The sequence below is a fragment of the Alosa alosa genome, chromosome 19, assembly GCF_017589495.1.
Source record: "Alosa alosa isolate M-15738 ecotype Scorff River chromosome 19, AALO_Geno_1.1, whole genome shotgun sequence".
NCBI classification, from domain to species: Eukaryota; Metazoa; Chordata; class Actinopteri; order Clupeiformes; family Clupeidae; genus Alosa; species Alosa alosa.
In genome coordinates this window covers 30,747,505-30,771,930 of record NC_063207.1, presented here as the reverse complement: position 1 = coordinate 30,771,930, position 24,426 = coordinate 30,747,505, and the positions used below count along the sequence as shown (strand labels likewise).

General features: G+C 44.1%; 1 protein-coding gene across 10 annotated transcripts in view; it reads right to left on the bottom strand.

The window, feature by feature from the left end:
- Positions 1-24,426, bottom strand: part of qkia (QKI, KH domain containing, RNA binding a) — a 207,344-nt gene that overhangs the window by 163,968 nt on the left and 18,950 nt on the right. For all 10 annotated transcript variants that reach the window (XR_007191810.1, XR_007191812.1, XR_007191811.1 and 7 more), the window contains exon 2: positions 18,353-18,495. Coding sequence is in view for 6 of the 10 variants with exons in the window: in XM_048227266.1 (XP_048083223.1) it covers positions 18,353-18,495 (143 nt within the window). In the remaining 4 variants the exon portion in view is untranslated. The remainder of the gene's footprint in view (positions 1-18,352; positions 18,496-24,426) is intronic.

Here is a 24,426-nt window from a genome sequence, read left to right as displayed (position 1 = left end):
TCTCGTTGTGAAATCAAAATTCCACTGGAGCTCCAAACGGTTTTGTACACGCAGATTTAAGTTACAACACTGTTTACAGCTCTTCGACTCACAGTAAAATGCAGGGCTCCGAACCGGTTCAAGGAACGAAAACGAAAACCGAAAACGAACAGAATTTTACGAGGAGCGGAAACGGAAACGAAAACAAAATGGTCTTCAACTGTTCCGGAACAGAAACGTTATTCTAAAATCCACAAAACCGGTTAATAATGTTTTTTTTCGTTCTCTATATATTTTATAAAATTTTATAAAAGCATATCCTAAATGTTCTACTCGTTTGATTGTAGGCGAAGAGCCTAATAATTTGATTTCTGCAGTTTGAAAAAAAAAAAAAAAAAAAATAAATGGACCTTTGGTCCAAATGTGTATTTTGTCTTGCTGTTGTAATGTAACCTATCCGTCTGCTGTCGTGGTCTTTATTGAAATATATCCTTTAGTTTATATATATTTTATGTAGTATCTTTATTCTGTGTAATATCATTGTTTTGTGAAACTGAAGTCTGTAGTAAGTTCAGTGTGGGAAAGGAAGACTGGTTTAAGTGAAAGAGCAGGCCTGGCAGAAAGGGCATAGATAAGGTTTGGTGCCAGGAAATGTAAGCAAAACCTAAAGAATGGCACAACCTAAAGAATGTATGAATAACAGGATGAGAGGGCAAAGGTGAAGTACCATATATTACTTCAGGTCAGTTATCTGTAAACATAGAGTGTCTTGTCTGGGATGACTTGAAGGGGTATAAAGGCTGGACAACAGCCAGAGGATGTTCTCACTTTGCTCACTTATCTTACTTTGCTTTCACTTACTTGCTTGCTTCACTAATGCTCCGGAGTGCATTAAAGCCATCATCTGCAGTATACATCCACAGTGTGCGGACTTCTTTTGATGTTGTATTATTTAATTTGGATTTGACACCACACTGCCACTTCGGATCTTAGGCCAGCTCGTAGCGTAGGCTACTGAAACTGATTTGGAAATTGTTTGTAGCCTATGCGTAATAGCCTATTTTGCCTGTCCACGCCTTGTCGTTTTCAAGTCGGGATTTGAAATGTTTGCGCAATTATAGCCTATTCTATGTAGAAGAGTTAAACGAGAAATTGGAGATAGGCCTTGTCAGCAACAGACAGGTTCATTTATAAACAGAGTTGGAATTATAGCGCAAGCCTTTGAAGATCTCCATATGGATGAAACTTAGGCTACAACCAGGTAAGGAGTTTAGCATGTATCCAGAAATATTTTTGATAAGAAATTATTTATAGGCATAGGTTAGGCCTACACTAAGTCTGTAGGCTATGGGATGGATAGCCCATCTGAATGTTTTTTGGATGCATACTGTGATTTATTATTTTTGGGCATAGCTACGGTATAGGCTAAATCAAGGGGAAATAATGAGTACGTCTATTCTAAGGTAAAGTCCACAAAAATAGACTTGATAGGCCCGCCAAACACTGCGGAACTTTAAGAACGAACAATATTTTATGTTCGAACCGGTTCAGGACCGATATGTTGGTGGCGGAACGCATGCAAAGAACGAAAAACGTTAAACATAGGCCTACTTGAACCGTTCGGAACGGAACGTATGAAAAATAATTTCGTTTTCAAGCCCTGGTAAAATGTCATGTTTGGTACATAGCCTAGCTAATTTAAATACACTGATGAATGCTTGCGTTTAGCGATATACAGAAGCAGATCTAAAGTCCTCAGGGAGACAACCTACACGCTGATTTTATTAAGAGGATATGCACACGACTTCAAGAAAGCAGTTAGGGCATCATTTTTATGATTCCTGAAACCCCATTCAATCGTGCATAGGGATTTTTCTTACTGAACCGAACATGCAAAATGAACGATACAAAACGGCCGGTAGCGGCCCATCACACTCTTGATGAGTGACTCAGTTCACGTTGTTTAAGTAGCCTAATTGTTTAAAAACTATTTTGTTGTTGATAGCAACATGTCTAGGCCATCATGGTCTACATTTGCTTGTCATCTAGGCCCCATCAAACCCTTACAGGTAAAAAAAAATGCATTGTGTGACAAAACTGCAGGTTTTTTCAATATTGTTGTGCCCAAAATAGCCTATTGCATTGTGCAGTACAATGTAGGCCTGCGTTGTCAGTCAGGGTCAAGTTTTGGTCTTTTGTTGTTTGCACAGCTTTATCAGAGCAACTGTAGCCTATGCCTATTGTAGGCCCATGTTATTGTTTACACTTTTTTGCACAGCTCTGTTAGAGCAGTCTGAAATGAATATAATTAAAACTGGCTGTGTTGTCATAATTGTTGTGTTGAGTGAATATATGAAGCACTTCACTCTTTCTGTTTGAAATATCAATATCGTATCGATATCGTATATCGCCAATCAGCCCCAAAATATCGGGATATCAGTTTTGGTCCATATCGCCCAGCCCTAAGAGCTCCTCCACCACCTCCGGCAACACACACACACACACACACACACCTCCTTCCTCTGCCATTTTCTTTTGTCTGTAAGGAACACACCAGCACGTGCACACACACACCCACACCTAAATGCAGCAACTCCGCTCTTCTCTCCCACTTGTGTTCTCTCGCCCTCTCACCAGAGTACACGATCCCTAGCCTGATGTAGTCATACTCAATTCTAGTCAGAATATGAGTCTGATACTGCTCCATTGGGACGTAATTATGGGGCGTGTTTCAACCGATAGGGGAGGGGGGGGAATGCCTCTGCACTCAATTGGATAGACCTAACCAATCAGAGCAACAAAAAAGCTTACCGTGAGGTGTAGGAAGAAAACACACGAACCATCCTTCTTCTCCTATATCCCCTCCGTTTTTAAAAATATTTCTGTTGAACAGTGATCTGCTACAAACATATTAAAACAGCTGGGAAAGGCTGTCCCAAATCCCTCAAACAGGTGGTCAAATTAGAGATTTCAAACGAACGAGGGAACATGTCGCAATGCAACAGCGCTTTTCCCTTGATGAAAGTGAAACCACGAGTTTTCCCACATCTCAACTTTGGCCAAAGTTTTCAGAAATAAATCATTTTCAGTGATACAACCTCATTAAATAATATGAATTTTCCATATGGGGTCTTAAAAGCCATGTATCCTTCTAGCCACAGCGTTCTTGTTTCAAACAAAAGCCTAATCTAAGCATGCTCAGATGACGTGATGGCCCAGGCGCCGTTGCTCACCTGTCCATCATTGTAAAGCCTGATTTGATTGGTCCGCCCGATATAGGGCGAGCATACTTCCACCACAATGAAGCAATGCCAGACCGAACTTCCCGACCTCAAATGTTGTGTGCGGGACTAAGTTCGGAATGGCACCCAGGCTACACGATCCCCTTCCTAGCCCTCCCTCAGCAGTAAACACACTCACACTCCTGTCTTTTTCTCACCTCTGTAGCACATGGAGATAGACTGGGGCTAATGCATCTGTGTTTGCATGTGTGTGTGTGTGTGTGTCATACAGTCTATGCATAGCTGCAGTCTAATGTTTACACCCATCTACAGTATTCCCTATTCCCACATATTTAAAAAAAAAAAAAAAAAAAAAAAAAACACAACCTCTAAAAGAGCCTCTAACTGGAACCCTGACCTCAGTTGCACCTGCTTCAGTATCTCGGCCGTCAGCTGTCCGGCCAGCTCTCTACTACTGCAGCAGTCTCGTGACCATTAGGACATTAATATGGAGACAGCATCCTCTCTCCCGCGCTCTAGTCACTCCCTCACCTCTCCTCCTCCCCTTCATCTGAGCACTCACACAGCTAGATGAGAGAGCAGATTCTTCTCTTTCTGCCACAGATCTGTTGATGCTGATTGGACGTGACGGCGAGCAGGGCCAACTGGAGAGAGGGGAAATTGCTCACTTTGAATACTGGAACCAGAGCATAATTACTGCCAGAAGGCCCAGCTGCCTCCCTCTCCCTCTTCTTTACCTTTACTTCTCTTTCCCCTCTTCCCCCTTCTTCCCCCATTCTGCATCTATCCATCTCTCACTTATTTCCTACCTCTGAACACTCCTCCTACCTCTCTTCCTTCCTTACCTCGTTTCATTTATCTCCTTCCCCATCCCCCCCTCTATCTTTACATTTTTACCCTCAGACTCCTTTACAGTTCCATCTCTTCTTGCCTTGATGTAGTCCACCTAAAAGGACAATGCTGTATGTAGGTTTCTATATCTAAATCCAGAGTGCAATTGCAATTTACAGGCGATCAGCGAGCCTTTCAGTGACACCAAATAAACAGGTACAAGACTGACAACACACACACACACACACACACAGACTAGACTTGCATCGTGCTTCAAACGAAGAAACATGCCCAAAAGTTAAGGACATATTTCTTGTCTTTCTCTCTCTCTCTGTGTGTGTGTGTGTGCGCATGAGCTTGCAAGAGAGAGAAAGTGAGGGACTAAGTGCATTAAGGAGAGCACGTTGAGTGACGACAGCAGCTGCTGTTTAAGAGGGTGCTTCACACACACACCCAGGCTCCATTTCCTCTGGTTGGCTGGCGGATAAGAGAGTAAGCTACGCTACGCCGCTCTACATTAGACAGCCCCTGGCCCTCCGCCTTCACTCCAGGCTGCACACAATACATCAGCCTCCATCTCACTCCCTCCATCCCACCCCATCTCTCCCTCCATTTCCCTCCCTCCAACTCTGTCCATCTCACTCTTTCTGTCCATATCTCTCTTTTCCCTCTTGATCTCTCTCCCTCCATTTCACCTCCTTTCCTCTTCTCTCCTCTTCCTCGCTCCTCTTCTTTCCCAGACAGCCCATATATCAGACTATTCTCGTCTGTCTCTCCACTGAAGGAGAGAGAGAGAGAGAGAGAGAGAGAGAGAGAGAGAGAGAGAGAGAGAGAGAGAGAGAGAGAGAGAGAGAGAGAGAGAGAGAGAGAGAGAGAGAGGGGAGGGAGGGAGGGAGGGAGGGAGAGAGAGAGAGAGAGAGAGAGAGAGAGAGAGAGAGAGAGAGAGAAAAAGAAAGAGAAAGAAAGAAAGAAAGAAAGAAAGAAAGAAAGAAAGAGACACAAATACAGACAAAGACAAACACACACAGAGGCAAAGTGTTTTGTGAAAAAAGCTTGGGGCATACACACACAGGTACAAACAAAACCAGACACACTCATACAGTCACTGAGAAGGTCTGGGCAAATGCGTGGTTGGTGGAGAAGGTCAAGATGGCTTGTTGGACCGCTAGTCTGCAGGTCTAAAACATGACGACCCCCCCCCCCCTCAGTTCAATGTCAGTTCAACCTGACATTTCAAATTATATACACACAGAGACAGAGAGAGAGGGAGGCTACACAACAAGACACCGTCAGCAATTCCATGAAATCCAGCCGAGTGACCCTACTTGCCTGGGGAGCAGTGAAAGGTCAGGGGTCACAGGCTCTTCAGTGCTCCCTTTCAGCACAAGGTCAACAGTTAACAGGCCTGACTGCATAGGGGCACCAGGGGAGGATGGGTAAAATAAAGATGTGCGTGAGAGTGCACAAGTGTGTGGGTTATGTGAGCGCATGTGTACGAGTATGTCTGTATGTTTACTTGCCTCTATGTGTCTGTGTGCATACTATGGGTGTGTTCGAAACGGGTAAAGTTGCTACCTTTTAAGATATCTAACTGGGGAGCAAGGCAGCAAGTGCGGTTCCAAACCGATATCTTAGAATTCCCAAATAACGGTCATTTTTGAAGGCAGCATCGATGCACACTTCATGCTGCCTCCTACCCATAATCCCTTGCGGCAACGTCTGAAACAGCTGTGAAAGGTAAACAAACATGGCCGGATGACATCGGGTAATGGCTGCTGAATCTGTTTAAAATGTCATTTGTGTGATCTTATTTTTGCTTAGATTTGCAGATTACAGATTAGAAATAAACAATTTACTATCTGATTATGCCATTGTTGTAACCATTAATAGCGCCTGGTCTGATATATCTGCCGTCCGTAAAACTAATTTATACCGTTAGCCTGCTAGCTTCGTAAGCTAATTTAGTTTAACGTCAGGCCTTTGCTAACGTCATACCGTAGTGTTAACCAAAGATTCTAGAGTGCTACGCTCATTTTTAAAAGATGCATTTAATCCAAAGTCATGTCTAGTGAGACAACTCTCTATGTAGGGAGGGAGGCAGTAGGCAGCTGTCTCCCGTTTGGAACACACCCTATGTATGGATGTATGTGCATTTGTGTGTATGTGCTTATACAAATGAGTGAGTGGGAGTGCATACGCACATACATATTTGTGAGGTTATGTGTGTGTTTGTAGCGTGTGTGCGTTCAAGAGCACTCCACCTCTACCAGGGGTGCCTGTAAATCCAGTGGTGGGTAGTGTATATGTAAAGTTGAATTTAAACTGGAATGGACTAAGATGGCAATGGCAGAAGCTTGATTTTGTGTTCAGTAAATCCTTGTTGGTTTGATCTGAACATGTGCTTTGATTCATTGACCTGATGACTGATCTAATTATGACCCAGTTTTAGTGTCTTGGCAGAGATTGACAGATTAAATTGACACCTCAATAAGGTTCCCAAGGCCTTTGGGAATAAACCAGTCCCACAATATCACAGGCCCTCAATCATAATTCTAATTAGGCATGGGGTTCTTTTCACTATAGTCATTCTTCTAGGTATGCCAAATCCAGCTAAAGTGTTTCTTGCCAAAGAGTGCAATTTTCATTTCATCTGACAATAGAGCATGATTCCATACAAGGTCACTATAGCATTCAATAACTCCTGCCATTTATATTTGTAATTAATGTGTGTCTGCTCTCTAAAGCAGGCTCCCAGGCCAGACTCAGTCTGTGCTCCTGCTGCTCATCTCAAATATGGAGGGATAAACCCCCTTCAACACACACACACACTTCCCAGCTGCCTTTACTGCCGCTTCTTCACACACACACACAGACAAATTAATGCACACCAGTGAACTTACATTCCCATACACACACCAATGAACTTGTATTCAAACACACACACACAGAGACTTCAACATACTTTCTTTACACACACAGGACAGAGCTGGGGCCTCACAGGATGGGGTTTAAGAGTGACATTAAAGGGCTTTGTTTACGCCCTTATCAGCACCCTGCAGACGGAGACAGGAGGCCAAAGGGGGACGGGTGTGTGAGTGTGTCAAAACAATCTTCTAAGCAGGATAGCCTTGTCCAAGCCCCCACGCACGCACGCACGCACGCACGCACGCACGCAAGATGATCGTATGTCAGTATGGCTCCCTTTATTAATCACACGTCATGACTCCAGAGCATGAAGTCACCCACATGACCACACTGGAGGTCACTAGGAGGACACAGGTTAAAACTCTCTGCGTGCAGATGTATACGCATAGTATGCTCTCTCAGTGTGTGTGTGTGTGTGTGTGTGTGTATCCTTGAGCAGAGGCTTGAGCAGAATATGTATCACTTTTGCCACATACAGAATGTGTTCTCCCGGCCTTTTCCACTAAACCAGATCTAGAGTATTCACACTCTCTTTTTATGTCCAATTCCCTCAGCCTCTCTGCTGCATATGCATCTGCTCCTTCATCAGTTTATCTCTTTCTCTCAAAGCATTTTTTTCCTCAGTCCATTTCTTTGACTTCTGTGTTTCAATCTCTCTCCCACACACACACACCTTCTACTTTGAATCATATTTCAAACTCCTCTATACCCCCACCCCACCTGACCCTGGTGGTGGTAATCACTTTTCTGAATGTTTGCATTTTGCCATTACGCTAATTCATCTCAGACAGGGCAAGAACTTCAATACCTCTCAGCAAATCATTCAATTAATCTCAGTTCTCTCTCACTCCCTTCCTGTCTGCCCATCATCATCCTTGAGAGAGAGAGAGAGAGAGAGAGAGAGAGAGAGAGAGAGAGAGAGAGAGAGAGAGAGAGAGAGAGAGAGAGAGAGAGAGAGAGAGAGAGAGAGAGAGAGAGAGAGAGAGAGAGAGAGAGAGAGAGAGAGAGAGAGGTATATATAGATGTGTGTGTGTGAGTTTGATAGCGCGAGTTGCCCTCTCTGGCCCTGAGCTGACTGGAGCCTATTGCCAATTAACCTGTGTTAAGTAATGCACTTCTGCACTGGACGCTGTGCTGTCCTCTGGCTCCTCTGAAATAACCTGACCCAGGCTGCAGGTCTCCAGGGACCGCCCCGCTCACTACCCAGCTCACACATCAAATTAAAACTGACGGACACTCTTTGCAGACACACCGGGACAACTCCAGTAGAACTCCGAGCTATTATCCAAACAGACTACAATACCAGTCAAAAGTTTGGAGACACTTAGAAATTTCCATTCCACTCCATTATAGCTGAGATCATTTGCATTGTTTTTTTAATCAGGGCAGCAGTTTTCATATTACATGGTGTGCTTACATAATTACAAAAGGGTTTTTTGACTGTTGTATAAAGAAATGACTGATCTTTAATGCAATATCTACATTGCCCATTATCAGCAACCATTCATCCAATGTTGCAAAGTCACATTTTGTTTACTAACCTGATATCATTTTAAAAGGTTAACTGAGAAAACATCAGTTTTCTGGACAGCTTTTTTGTCATTTACATTGCCAGTTTACATGGCTTGTGTTTTATTCCGATCAGGTGCTCTCAATCGCTTTAAAATCTTTGATCGGAATAGTCGTTGTTGCCTACTTTTCATTGAGAAGACGCAGCAGTCAATTCGAATGACCTTGTACATGCTGTTCAATCGGAACAGGAACAGACTACATCACCTCTTTCATTCAATTAAAATTCTGATCAGATTAGGAATTTTCATTCCGATTGAGGTGTAGAATAGAATAGAAGTGTCCATGTAAACTGGCTATTGGAGAACACTTTTGTAATTATGTAAGCACACCATATAATCTCAAAACTAAAAAAAAACAATGCAACTGATCTCAGCTGGTATTATGTTTATAATGCAGTGGAATGGAAATGTCTCCAAAATTTTGACTGGTAGTGTATATTCAACAATGTCTGCGTCATTTCAAATGTTTTGATGTATGCAACAAGCTCCGCAACACCCTAGCAGATACACATTTGGTCTCATTTACATCATATTTTGTCGAGCAACATTGGTCACCTAAACTAGAAATCAGCCTTTCATCCTCATCCTATGTTCCCTCAGCGATTACAGGCGAAATAACCACTGTTATAATTTCAATTTTTGAAGCAAAAATCCGGCTTTAATGCGCTCCCCTGTGCTTACTGCTTTGTATAAATAAGAGAGACAGACAGGACAACGCTCGTCTTCCACACACACACACCCACACAAATCGATAAATCGATAAAATCCTGTGTGAAATGATTTTGTAGTAGAGAGATACAAGTCATAACCAATCTGTCTACTTGAGGGGGTCCACTTAAGCGTGCCAAATAAGAGACTAATCAGCTCTGCAGTGGGGAGGGGGGGGAGAGAGAGAGAGAGAGTAGTAAATAGTAAACAATAGTAAACAAAAGACTCCACAGTCTCTGAGCAGTAATATCTTAATGGAGCCCTGACTCCAAAAGGAAATAACTTCTACATTTTGAACAGATCCAACGCTGGACTCCAGCAGAGATCTCAATGCAGCCCAAGTTGCCTGCATCACAGGAATGCCTGAGGTGTCTGACTGCGTTGTGTGCGTGCGTGTGAAAGAGACAGAGACACTGTTAAATCAGGGGCCTTTAAGGTGACCAAGCATGCACAAATGGGATGTGAGATTGTAATATGTGAAAGTGCAGGTGGGTAGATGACAAATAGCAGAATTCAGACTGTCCATGTGTCACACACTTATAAAAAATGGCAATTGTTAAGAATTGATATGGAAATGTTGTAGGTCTGGTAGGTTCAAGTTCTGTCATATTAAATTTATTGGATTTGTATTTCACTTTTGACTTAAAATAATCATCCAAACATAAAAAAATGTCATATGGTGTGACTGTCCACCATGTGTGCGAACTTCCTAAAAAAAGAGTGTATATCCATAAAAAAGTATAATTACTTTAAAGTTTTACCATGCATATAAAATAATTGGATGTTTTTTACAACCACAGAAAGTTTTGATGTTTATGCATGCTGTCCAACTAAGTTATAATCAAATATATTTTGTCCATAAAATGGTTGTCATATGGCGTGACACTATATTGTATATTTTGACCGGGCATTCATTTGGACATTATTATTGGGAAGAGGACCCTGCTTAATCAGGAAGTAACAATAGAATGTCAGGAGTAATTGGCATGGTCAAGAGGTGAGTTCTGCTTTTTGGATTTTTATATAAAAAGCTTTGAATTGGACATCATCAATGCGTTGGCCAAATTTTAGTGTCTTATGGTGTGACATCATTTGCCTAAAAAGTAGCTATTTTCCACAAATATTCTTCATGAATTCTTAAAAAGCACTGCTGCCATGTGGTCAGTTGCATGCTAAATAATAGTTAGCTGTATTTAACTGTCTAGAAAATTAGCTTAACTTTCACACTAGTCACACTATATGACATTTCTGTCACACCCTATGACCAAATTGCATTTTTACATTAAAGTTCTTGTAAAAACATGTTTTAAATTCAGATATTATATGTTTTTTGTTAAATCTGTGATAATTGGGAAAAAAAAAAAATATCTGTACAATTCATATTTCTCATACTTTTTTCTTTTATGTTACCATGCCATGTAAGTTTAAAAAATAAATACTAAACTTTCATCTATTTTGCTGTTACACGCATACACCATTCATACAGTGACTTCAAAATTCATTGTTAATGATTTCATTGTCATTAAAAACCCTGTTTTGCTCTGACACATGGTGGAGTGGTGCAGTTCATCATATGGCGTGACACCATGTCATTTGGTGTGACATTAAATAATGTCACAAAAAAGACTTTATAATTGAAAAATCATTAAAACATCAATAGCACACAAAGGAAATGGTATCTGCAAAAACCTCAAGAATTTTGAGTGAGTTCTTACAAGAAATATTAGAATTAAGCTAAAATATCTGGTTACACTTAGGAGCAATCTCCACCTTGACAAAATAACTTGTTACATTTTAGGTTTTTCTTCTAAATATTCACAAGGAAATGTTGCATATCAAAGCAAACGTGATTAAAATGTACAGTGACATAAATTAAAGTAGAAAAAAGTATCTAATTTTCATTTTATTTCAAATTATTTTCACGTCACACCATATGACAATTTTAGGCACAAACATGACAAATTGACATATAAATATATATTTCACTTTTTTTTTTTTTTTTTTTTTTTTTATATTAGTCAAGTTTAGAGATACAGCAACACATATAAACACTTTTTAGGGATGATATTTGAAGTTTTTTTAAATTCCTTTTTTCAGGCTTATTTGTCATCCACCCAGGTATGTGTGTGTGTCTGATAAAATTGACACAAACAAGTAAGTAAATGCAAGCTACTGTATGTGTGTGTGTGTGTGAGTGTGTCCTTTGTGGTGGTGATCACAGAGGCGCTGATAAGGAGCGACGTGTGTGTCGTGTTCCATCCACGTCTCTGGTCTCCGTCTGAAGCATGGCGGGACTTTAAAGAAGCTGAAATGCTCCCTTCAAAGAATCAATCTACCGGAGACCGATTTCCACCCCAAAATCAGCCCAATCCTCCCTCAGTCCACACACATCACCCCATACATACATAAACACACAAACACACATTCCCCTTTCTCTTGCTTACCATACCACCGCACAAGCATCTAGCCCATAGCTCTCTCTTCCCATCTCTTCAACCTCCCAAACAGACACAAACCTCCTTTCTCTCCCTCACATCCTCTTTCCATTCTTCCAGTCTCCCAGAGAGACACACCCTGAACACACACACACCCTGACTGATCATTTTCAGTAAGCATACTTGTCATCATTTCCTTCCAGCTATTTTTCAAACTTTCAACTACCAGTTTTAGGCCAAAGTCCAGAAGTCACTCATCCCTCCTTTAACCCTACCCAGCACACACCTCCCTCAGTGGGGCTGCCTGACTTGGATGAGATGGAACTTGTCTCTTTAGCCCAGAGAGAGAGAGAGAGAGAGAGAGAGAGAGAGAGAGAGAGAGAGAGAGAGAGAGAGAGAGAGAGAGAGAGAGAGAGAGGCTGAGAGACATGAAAAAGGAGGAATCCAATCAGATGAGCTATGACACAGGTCCTTTGGGAGGAGAGTAATTACGCTGTAGGCTGAGACCATACATATAGAATCACCTTAGTCCTCCCCTCCTTCCTTTTCTTTTCATCCATCTTTCCCTCACTCTCCACTCCTCCAACTTTCCTACCCACCCTGCAAACTCCCCTGTCATCTCTCAATTCAATTCAATTCAATGAGCTAGGGCTGTGCAATTAATCAAATTTCAATCTTGATTTTGGTTCCAAACGATCACGAAAACAGTATAATCGAGAAAAAAAATATTATTTTGCCACATTCCGTTAAGAAATTGTTTTTTGATCTCAAAAAATTGTTTTTTTTGGAAATACAGCGCACTGATTCATGCTGCTTTTTTAAGCCCTGGCTTTTGCTGGCTTTTAAGCCCTGGCTTTTGCTGGCTTTTTAAGCCCCACACGACGCGTTCCTCCCCTCAAGTCCACTCAAGCAGTTTTGGGTTGTGTGTGCGCGCTTGTGCAGTCGGTAGCTTCATGAACCACACCGAAGTTGTAACGCATTCTCTGCTAAGTTTGTTATTATCACTGTCAATCAAGGCCACCAAATTACTCAGAGAACTTATGGCAAGATGGCTAATCCAATGTTAGAACACGCTTGTTTTTTTAAATAAGCATGTTACAGATTGTCTAATGGCTTCTACTAGTGCACGAGGATAACATTAGGCAAACGCGGAACATTGGGGTTTCCTCCTTCAGTCCCAATGGTTTATGAAATGTATTTTCTAAGACCCAGGGGAGAAGCATCTCTGTTAGCCTAATTTAAAGTTGCAAACTTATAAAACCTGTGGGGAAGCTAAACAGTCCGACCAGCGTGATTTCTTTTTATCTTAGCTATCCAGCTATCAATTAAGCAGAGAACCAAGAAAAGTTAGCTGAGAAGATGTAGGAGAGGAGAAAGAAAAGAGGAGAGAGAGAGAGAGGGAGGGGTAAACAAAAGAAGAGACTGTGATAGACAGAGGAAGATAAGAGGCACAGAAAATGCAATCAGTCACTTCCACCTCCCTTTCCTCAGGACTAATCACCATCAGGATGCAGTCAACACCTCTCAAACACAGACAGTCTTACACAGAACACACACACTGGCTCATAGCACTCTGTCCACCACCGTCGGCTGGAATGCCACACTGGGCATTTAATTACCCACCTGCTTGGTCAGATGCATATAGACACACACAAATTCAACACAGGGGAGTGTATGTGTGTGTGATTGACAGCAAGCTGATGCAGCCTTCTCTCAGGTCTTCTCTCTCTGCAAGGCGCCTCTGAACATTTCACAGCCTGTTAAGCCAAGCTAAAAACACACGGCTGGGGAAAGACAAGCCGTTTGCCCCTCTTTGTGTGTGTGTCTACACAACTCCATATGCACGCACACACACACACACACAAAAAGCTAGCAGAGCAAAATAGAAAAAAAGGGGAAATTTCTTACTGAAAAGCATAAAAATGCCACAGTTGCCAGCACGATATGACAGAATCAGAATGATGGTCATGGGGGAGAAGACAAACACAAGAATGGAGGGAAAACAAATCTGGAAGTCATCTGTGCTGCTTGATTGGAGCCATTGCGCTTCAAAAGCCTCCGTAATAACCTGCAAATTAAGACTGCGAGAGCCCCCCCACCCCACACACACGCTTCCATCCTCATAAACACTGCAGAAAACAAAGATGAATCAACATCTAGTGAGCATCAGCAAACAGTGGTGTCTGGCGCAGTGGCTTTTCTCAGCAGAGAGCTAGCCTTGTGTTTCAGCGTTTCAGGGGACCAAGCATAAAAAGCATTACCAAGGGAGCACTTCCTGCAGAACAAGATTGTGGTTCGTCAGAGTTGCGGGGCACTTCAGCACCAGCACCACCACAGCATACAGGGACAGACTATGTTCTGCCTCATGCCTCTGGCAGTAACATACTGGTGCTTGAGCAAAGCTCAAAAATTAAAGATCTAGGAAAAAACAGATAGTGGATCAGACCGAGGTTTCACTCACCACTACACCTATTCACTCTAAAGCTGATACACACATCAACATTTTGAGCAATGTAGCTGGGCTATGTTCCTGAGTATGTGCTTCTAGCACATTCACATTGATATTGAGCAACATTTTGTTCTGGAGCATCAGTAGGCAAATCATCATGAACACATGGAACTGGTTATGACTGTGCTCAGCAACATTACTCAGAAAGTCACCTTAAGAGACACCTAACCTAGTCAAATCGGCCCAAAATCAAAATCAGAGAAATCACAGGACTTAAGGTTCTCAGCCTTACTAGGTTTGGTTAAATTATTAATGAGGCGAAGCAGCGATGAGAATTGACTCCTATTCACAGCTTGGTTAAGGAGGCGCTCCCAAATCACATGAGTGTGAAGACTGATGAGAGGTGGACGGGTAAACAATGAGTGTTGCCCTGACCCCTGTACTACTGTGAGTCAGTGCTGTGCTATAGCAGGAGCTCACTCACGCTGGCTTGTTTTCTTCATTAATATCATCAGAGAGTGGGCAGAGGGAGAGTGTGAGGAGAGAAGAGGAAGAGAGGAGAAGATGGAGGGGAGTGGTAAAAAACAAAAACAACTCCTTTAAAGTGGAGCTTTTCACAGCTGTGAAGGCCTGCTGCCTAAACACAATTGCTACAGGGGCTACATAGCAGAAAATATAAAATGAGTGAGTCGTGTGTGTGTGTGTGTGTGTGTGTGTGTGTGTGTGTGTGTGTGTGTGTGTGTGTGTTACACGCTAGTGTGCAGGTAGGCATTGGGTTGCCTCAAGGTCGCAGGAAATGACACATTAAACGGGCGTCCTGCTTCTCCAAGGACAGGCCGCGCCTAATTAGAGATGGATTTATCTGATTGGCTGGCTCTCCTGATGCTGCAACCTCTGCCACGGCACACTGGAGACCCCTCACTCACACACACACAGGCAGCTGTGAACCTGTGCGGCTCCTGGCGGGGAATTAGAGCAGAGGCGCGTTGGCAGGACGAGTTATTTTTGTGAAATTGACATGCTGCACTGCAGCGAGGGAGCAGCACAATCTAATTACAGAGGAGAGATTGGGGCACTCACAGAGGAAAATGGCTGACAGAGAGGGTGAGAAATGGAGGTAAAGAGAGACATGGATAGAAAGAACCAGATGAGCGCGAGTGATGAGAGCAGGCGACTGAGTGAAGAGAGAGAATGCGAGATGGGGGGGGGGGGGGGTCATGCAACAGTAGAGGGAGACCATAGGAGAAGTAAAGTCATAGGAAGCAATCAAATATACAGCGAGTAGCAGAGCAACAGATAAGACCCACTGTCAGTTTGGTGCCGACTGTGTGTGTGCATGTGTGTCCAGATAGATTTGAAGTGTCCGGGTAGACCAGCACACAGAATCCTGTGTGTAACTTTTAATAATTCTCATGTCCAACCCATGAGAATTGTGTGTGTGTGTGTGTGTGTGTGTGTGTGTGTGTGTAGAATCATCTCAGAAGGCAGCTACAGCACACTGCCAACATCATCTGCATCCTGCCTGAACACGTGTCAGGAAAAATCTGAGAAACCATCCAGAAGGACGAGAGAGAGGGAGATGAGGGGAGAGACGGATGGATGGAGTGAGGGAGAGAGAGAGGGAGATGAGGGGAGAGACGGATGGATGGAGTGAGGGAGAGAGAGCGAGCAGATGAAGAGAAATACATTCCCTTGACTAATAATTGTAATTACAGAATCTTTGGCAATGGCAGCAAACAGCTGGGACACTGGAATCATGAACAGATATACCCCCATCACCATGTATAAGAAAATAGTGTGTGAGTGCATGTGTGTGTTTCATTGTGTCTGCCTTCGAACAAGTCACAAGCTCTCAATGTGTGTCTGTCGTCTGAGGACAGATCACAATAAGGCCTTTCTCTACTTCACTGTAATAAATTAAAATGCACTAGATAATGGCCATGGTCAGGCGCGTGTGTGCGTGCGTGTGTGTGTGTGCGCGGGTGCGTGCGTGCGTTTGTGTCATCCTCACAGTAGGCTCAGCTGGACGAGCATCATGCACCCTTTTCCCATCACACTCTGTTACTCTCTCGCTCAAAGTCCCCATCTTCCTCTCTCGCTCACACACACAAACATGCTACATTTGTTCTCTCATTTGTTCATGGTGCTCTGGTCATTCGGTCACATCCATGAATCCCAACCCTGTCGATCACAGCCTTTGAGCCAATCAGCATCCTGCAACCTCTCCCCCAAACAACCCTCAAACCACTACCACCATCCCCACCACCAGACTGGCCAATCAGAGATGCTCCACTCTGCATCTTTGCAGTTAGCATTTCCCAACCACAGGGGGAAAAAACAAAACACAAACAAACAGAGTTTGTGTATGCCCGGCCTTGTCACCGAGAGCCTTGCAGCGTGAAGAGCTCCATTAGAGAGAGCAAATGAATATTACATTGCACCCCCAACAACATCACAACCCAGACAGACGCTACTGCTGCTGCTGCCGCCTTTCTCTTCCTCCCTCTCTCTCTCTCTCTCTCTCCCTGCTGCTCTCGCTCTCCTCCCACTCATGCCCTTGCAGTAATGCACCAGAAATGGCAGCAATTACTTAGTTTTTTGGCGATGGGGCAAAGGAGGAGGGGTGCAGGTAAAGGGGACAAGGGGGTACTCTGTGACTCATCAAAACCACCGGAGGAAACCCAAAGGGGCACCGCTGTGTGTGTGTGTGTGTGTGTGTGTGTGTGTGTGTGTGTGTGTGTGTGGTACAAGACTGAGGTGTGCGTCAGTGTATCTCAGTCTCTCACACACACACACACACCCCTATGCCACCAAGGGAACCCAGGCAAACACACCGCCTTGCAGCATTCCAGAGCAGGGGGAAATTTAGAGGTCACAGCAAGATTCAATTACACTCGCCGTGTGTGTGTAGTAGGGAATGGGAGGTAGTGGACACACACACACACACACACACACACACATGGAAATGCTCTGGCTGCTCAGCAGTTGTTTTTGAAGCCATTCAAGATTGCACTTCAAAATAGAGTTGCTATTTTACACCAGTAAACTGACTGTAGAGGTCACCCTTGAGACACAAACACAGAGGCATGCATACTGTATGTGTGTGCACACACATGCAGACAGTGTGTATGCATATGATATGTATAAGCATGTTCAGACGTACCTGATACACACACACTCGGCTGCCAAGAGGACATCAATCTGATTAGTGGAGAGGGTTATGGGGTGCAAAAGTGCATCTAAGGTGCTGGGAGAAGTTGTGTGTGTGTGTGCGCATGCTCATGTAAGGGGTGAAACATTACTGTCTGGTAGAGCCGAATGCTGAGGCATGACGTGGGTTTTTCATATGCCACATGGATCTAACATGACTTTTAGACTGAGGCGCTTGTGTGTGGGGGCGGGGGTTTGGGGGGGGGGGTGCGGGCGGAGGGCCCAGGCCGGCCTTTATCAGCGCTCTGAGGGAGAAAATGCATTTCATGCTCGACTGGTCAGCGGGCAGGCTGCCCTTCCACCCCACACACCAAGAGCAGCGGGGACAACGCTACCGAGGAGGTGACACACACACAGCACTGGTCCGCTGACTAATCCTGCAGAAGGGTGCGTGTGCGTGTGTGTGTGTGCGCATTAGAGAGTGACTGTGTGTGTGTGTGTGTGTGTGTGTGTGTGTGTGGTGGGGTGGGGTGGGGTGGGGTCGAGTGTAGAGTCAACCCCAGTTGTCTACATCCATCTTTCCCATGTGCACATCCAAACACATACGACTAGCCTGCTTGCCAACCATTCTACCAGCACTACCCAATATGACCTGTGTGTGTGTGCGTACATCTGTCAGTGACAATTAATGTATGTATGAGTGTGTTGCATGAATGAGTGAGAGACCATGTTTTATTCTATTTAACCTTTACTCAACCAGCTAGACCACTGATTTTTAATAAATCTGATTTTTTTTTTGCCTGAGGCCTCCATCACACGCACCTGCTTTTCCTAGTATTTAGAGAAGGGCGGGGGGTGGGGGGTTCAACACCATCACCAACTCCACCCCCACTGCCTCAACCTGAAGGTTTTGGTTTGTAATGACCCACTTGGGTTTGTACATGTTCTGCTTAATTGCTCATGTCGGTAAGTGTTTATGTATGTGAGGACAAGCATTTAAGACTGTTGAGTCTTGAGTGTGTGTGTGTGTGTATTTGAATGAGTGTGTCCTTGGGCACTCACATCGGGGTATTCTTTGACGGGCACAAAGAGTTTCTCCTGTAGGTGGACGATGGGGCCCATGGGGTCAGGCAGCTCCAGCGGGTGCTTATCGGTCATCCCGTTCACGGTGTCATTATACATGTCCTTACGCACTCTGTTGATCTCTGCCAAACACATAGAGAAACACACAGGGTTAGAGGAAGTGTCAAGAAGATATTTTTGCATTTATTTTTTTAAAGAGAGAATGGAGGAACTCCAAAAACCAGCTGCTGGTTTTGATCACAGCTGAGCCTGTCAGGGAGCAGAATCACCCAGGAGCTAGGACCAATGTGTGTGTGGTGGCTCCTGTACAACTAACATAAATAGTCACTTTTAGCAAGAAAATAGGGCTAGTGTGTGGTGTGTGTATGAGGTCTTGAGGTAAGCTACGCCACATCTTTGATCAACCTGTCAGGTCCTCACACACACACATACTTTCTAGTGTCAAGGAGCGCGCACACACACACACACACACACACACACACACGAGGAGAGAGATGAAACAAACATGGAGTGTAAGATGTGTCTGGAGGGTAGCAAACATGTCTAACATGACTACTCACGCTAGGTACACAGCACCATTTAAAGACTGCACACACACACACACACACAGCTACACACACACACACAGCTGAGGTCAAATGAGCGGACTTCCTGTGCCTGATGGTGTTGTGGCTGTAGCCTCGAGCAATTATTGGTCTCTGTCGCTCACTCACACACACAGAAGGGATGTTTTTGCACCTGGATCTGACTTTTCATTTGAACTATTTACACAGCACTGGTCACTCTGACAGACACAGAAAAACACACACCCCCATGTGAGAGGAGTGGTGCTCCACCCAGTGTGTGTCTGCTGAATGTGTTTGGGGGAACTCTATCCATGGTCCAGGGGCCCCAGGCAGCAGCTGGCAGTGATATTTAAACCCGCTCCCCTGCGCCTTACACATCAACCGTGACCCTGGCGGGGAGGGTGGGGGGTGGGTGTTGTGGTTGAGTTGTGGGACGGACAGACAGGGGTGACCCCAAAAACACCTCCAAAATAGAGCATGGGGCCGGAGCCAGGTGGAGTAGAGCTGTGTGTATTCACAAGCACCAATGGTAAGCAATAGTGGTCAGTGGACACTGACTCACAAAGTGGTCAATCAATTCATCTCACTCACTCATGACTGCACACGCACCCACACACACGTTACTAGGGCTGTCACTTTTGTGAAAAAATCCTGTTCGATTCTTGAGACATAATTGTTCATTGAATCGATTGTAAAATCGATTTTTCATGTCTAAAGACGTTTTAATTTTCAACACCAAATATAGGACAATCCACGAACAACTAACAGGCATTAGGGACGAACGTAAAGTGGGGGCTTTTGAAGACGCACAATGGCGTGAAGTTTAGCGCAATGACAAACAGGAATGCAACATTCTCGAAAAACAATAAGCAGAGTGGACTGCCATAACATCAGTGAAAAATATTACTGCAGGCTTCAACGTGGCTGCGTTTACAATTGGAAATGTCAAACAAATTTCGCCTACATAGAACTCACGACTGCACAGTTTGCATACCGCTTTGTCCTTCTCCATAGTCTGATATACCCAAACCCGAAGTGCTTCCATATCGAACTCCTCAAGTTATTAGGGCTTATCACTGTCATTATCTCTCATGTCGCACAGGTTGATCGCGTTGTCCTCAATTTTTGGCAAAAACCAGCAGCACAGCAGCCGATTAAAAAGCTGTTTCCGGTGCGTAAAATTGGTGGGAATTTTTTTTTTAGCTTTTGCAATGCTTACTGCACTTCGAATTCTTTGTTATTTTTCTGCTTGTTCCTGAGTTTTGCTACATCTATCTTTTTCATTTGTTTAATTCGTTTAAAATTAATAGTGTACATATTTGGTTAAAATCGATTCCCTATTTTAGTTTTCGAAACTTGTGTTGGTTGGTCCAATCAATTGTGCAATCGATTTTCGAACGTAAAGTGACAGCCCTACACGTTACTGACATAGAAACTGGGTGAGCTGAGCCATCTGGTCAGGATAGCGTGAGTGTAGCACCGGTCCTGAAATACAGGCACAAAACATGAGGGGATGGAAAAAGGATAGCAAAGCTAAGCTTAGGGCCTGTCCACACGGAGGCGCTTTTTAGGTTAAACGCAGAGGTTTTGCTTCGTCTTGGCCGAGCGTCCAAATGAATCCTGTAAACTCACTGCCCGAAACCGCACTTTTTTGAAACCTGGTCCCAGAGTGGAAAAATCTGAAACCGTAGCCCATTTGAATTCGTTTAGACAGCGAAACCGCACATCCTGCTTGCGTATCGATGATGTCATCGCCACACCTCAGCTGCCCTGGACTTGCACTTATAATATTGCCTAACAATACTAGTTTTCATACATAACATTACCTACGATTACACTCCGTAAGATAAATATCACAACTGGTGCTGCGCAGCGCCGATAGCTTATGACTTGGTGGACTGAACACGGTTTCACCAAATTTCCCCTCACGGGATCAAAAAAAAAAAAAAAAAAAAGTATATATACGGTGTTTTTTAATGTATTCTAGCTACTGTCAGTGACGCGAGAGAACTTAAGTTATTAGGAAAGTGCGGTGTAAGTTTAGGCTACATTAATTTGTGCGTAGTGCCAGTGTCATTCATTTATTTTACATGTCTTACAACATATATACATGCATTCACAGTCGAAAGTGAAATCAGATATAAGCATACAAAGACGCTTTAGAACTCACGTTAAGCCGATGGTAGCACACTGAATGCAAATCGCCGATTTGATGCAGGCAAAAGTATTGACTGTTACTAACGAAGGTTTTATAGCAATATTATAAATGTGGCGACAGAATAGCCTAGAACTTGGGTAAGCCTTGCGTTTAGTAGCCTAATTGCGGTGGTAGCCAAAACTAATGTGAATCACGGACTATCCTACAACCAAAGAAAGTAAAGGTGATTAGTAGGCCTACCTGCGTTAGCCAAATAAAGGACGGGACTGCACCCTTCACAAACCGTAAAATTAAGTTTATTAGTTTTACAGTTGACAGTTCACCATCAGTCCACACAAACAATTCTGGTTTCCTTGCACTAGCCATTTCGTCGTAGCCTATTCTGTCTGTTTGTAAAGCGCAAGTTCTGGTCAATTTCTGTAAAGAAACAGTGCCACCTATAGGCCTAGGGTATGAAGTAACATGGTGAGTCGTGTTGAGATGGATCCGTTTGGACGCAAATATTCTTGATACGGTTCCAGGGAAGACGGAGGAAAAAAAGATTGGTTTGGTACGTGTGGACTAGGCCTTAGTCTAGCATAGCACAACTCCCTATGCACAGGGAAGATCAGAATCAGCCAAAATATTATTCTTCAGTTTGCTGTGTGAGGCAGCGAGCGTGTATTTTCTGAGCAGCCCAGTCTGTAACAGGAGGATATCTGGATATCTATCTATTTCTTCACACCTCCTCTGTTTCCTCTCTTTCCCTCCCTCTTTCCCCCACCTCCGCAGCGTGAGCTGGAAAATGTCATATTAGCATAAGGAGGCCGGCCCGAGCCCTCAGCATTTGACAGCCTCTCATTCCATTCTGCGCTATTACTGCACCCCCATCTCCTCTCCTTTTCTCTCTCATGGACAGCTCACCTGAAATTACTCCCACCCCACCACCTCCCCAATTCCCCTAACTCAGTCTGCACCCTACAGATGAAATCGTTTGTCTCCGTCTGTGCTGATGAATGCCACATTTTGGAATTAAAAAGACAGTAATAGAAGATGGAGGGGGGGGGGGAAAAGGCAGCTAAAGGGACCAGCGAAAAAAAAAAAAAGAGGGAGAGGCCAAATTAATTACTGTGACAAAATAGCGACCAGCACAGAATGAGGCATACAGAAGGACAGTGCAGAGCGGTCACTCGCTCACTAACACACACACAATGGATGGGAACATTAACTGCACAGGGCAGGGGATTTGCTGGAGAGCCAAGGGCACAGTGAGTGAGTGGGTTAGCGCGTGTGTGTGTGTGTTTATAGAGGTCAACATGGAGGTGAAACACCCTTCACTTGATCTGACAGAGGACATTAAACTCCTGACTCAGCACTCCTTTGACACTGACACACACACACACACACACGGCCTCCAGAGGATAAGGCAGTTATTGATATAAATGCTCTGCAGAGTGAAAGCCAGCAGCTTCAGGACAGAAAGAGAAAGAGAGAAGGGAAGAGAGGAAAAGAGAAGTGTGTTTAGGATGCTGGAGCTGGTTAATGTTCCACTAATGAACACTACTGAACACTCATCATGGTCACTCAATTACAAAGAGAGAAGGAGAGGGAATGGATGGGGAGGGAGGGGGGGGGCACACCTTGCCTTTTCATATTGCTTTATTACGACTTACTGATGTGAAATTACAAATGAATGGGTTGTTTCACAGAAACCTGCTTCAACCCTCTCTGGTGCAACACTAGACCATAGACTGTAAAAGAAAACATTGGTAGTGAACCTTGGTAGTTCGGAGTTCTGTGAAAGTCCTTTCCAAAAGTCTCTTTGTTGCACTGCCGCATGACTCTTGTAGTTGTGGAATGCTGTGATAACACCCAAATTCCTCAGACAGAACTGCAACAAGTGGAATGAATGAAAGCCGCAGACAGCGCATTTCTCTGGGGAAAATGCGATGGTAGAACCAATGAATGAACAAGCGTATAAAGAAAAGACTTGACTAAATGTAATTTATGACCTTCTATGGAAAATCCAGACGTTCTTTTTATGACCCTGCAGAAACAAACTGGCCTCAGTAATCTTCTCCACTTCTACATGGAACCCCAGCTGAGGAAAAGAGCAGACCCACTACTTAGACTCACACACACACACACACACACAACTATATCATCTGCCCAGCAGCCAACCTCATGTGTGTGAGAGTGAGAGAGTGAGCTCATCACGTGATGAGTCCGATAAACACGCCAACACTCTGGTGAGGTGAAAGACAGGAAAAACCAGTACAGACAGACAGATATAGATCAAATGAAAGACAGGGCAATGAAAGGAACATCTGCTCTCGTTTACTAGTCGGAAAGAGTGTCTGACTGAGCATGACATCACCTGGAAACGGTCATCACATCAGATCAGATTTAAAAGTGCCACGTCTTATGTAAGACCACAAAGAACATAACTCAAATGCACAGTGTTTATGGCAACTGGGGCTCCTCCCTCAACCTCCATTCCAGTAAAGGATGTGGGTAAAATGCACACACACATATGACCAACTTCTCTTTCCAAAGCAAGAGAAGCAGAGATTTCATTACTAGGTGTCTAGGAGGTGACCAATCATTACATCGCCCCCTGCATCAATATCAAACACACGTGGCCCACTGGTTAGCACTCTGGACTTGTAACCGGAGGGTTGCCGGTTCGAGCCCCGACCAGTGGGCCGCGGCTGAAGTGCCCTTGAGCAAGGCACCTAACCCCTCACTGCTCCCCGAGCGCCGCCATTGTAGCAGGCAGCTCACTGCGCCAGGATTAGTGTGTGCTTCACCTCACTGTGTGTTCACTGTGTGCTGTTTGTGTTTCACTAATTCACCGATTGGGTGAAAAGCAGAGACCAAATTTCCCTCACGGGATCAAAAAAGTATATATCCTTATACTTATACAAGAACAAACTGGAGAGAACGTAATAAGACCATGCTTGAGCACTATGTGATGTTTTAAGTCTCGTGTCGGAGTGAAAATTTGTCTGAGACTGAGGCTTGGACTAACCAGCACTGCAGCCACTGGAGTGGAGATCTTTTATTCATCAACCTCCCAACAGAAAGAGAATACACACGTGTGTGTGTGTGTGTGTGTGTCTCTGTGTCTATCCTTTGCCATGTCCCTCCCACATGTTTTGTGTGCCTGTATTTTAGGACAGGTGCTAGTCTCACGCTATCCTGTCCAGATGTGTCCTGTTAGCCAGCTAAGCTAAGCTCCGCTCACCCAGTTTCTATGTCAGTAACTTGAGAGGAGGTGTGTGTGTGTGTGTGTGTGTGTGTGTGTGTGTGTGTGTGTGTGTGTGTGTGTGTTCATTAAAGCCCTGGTA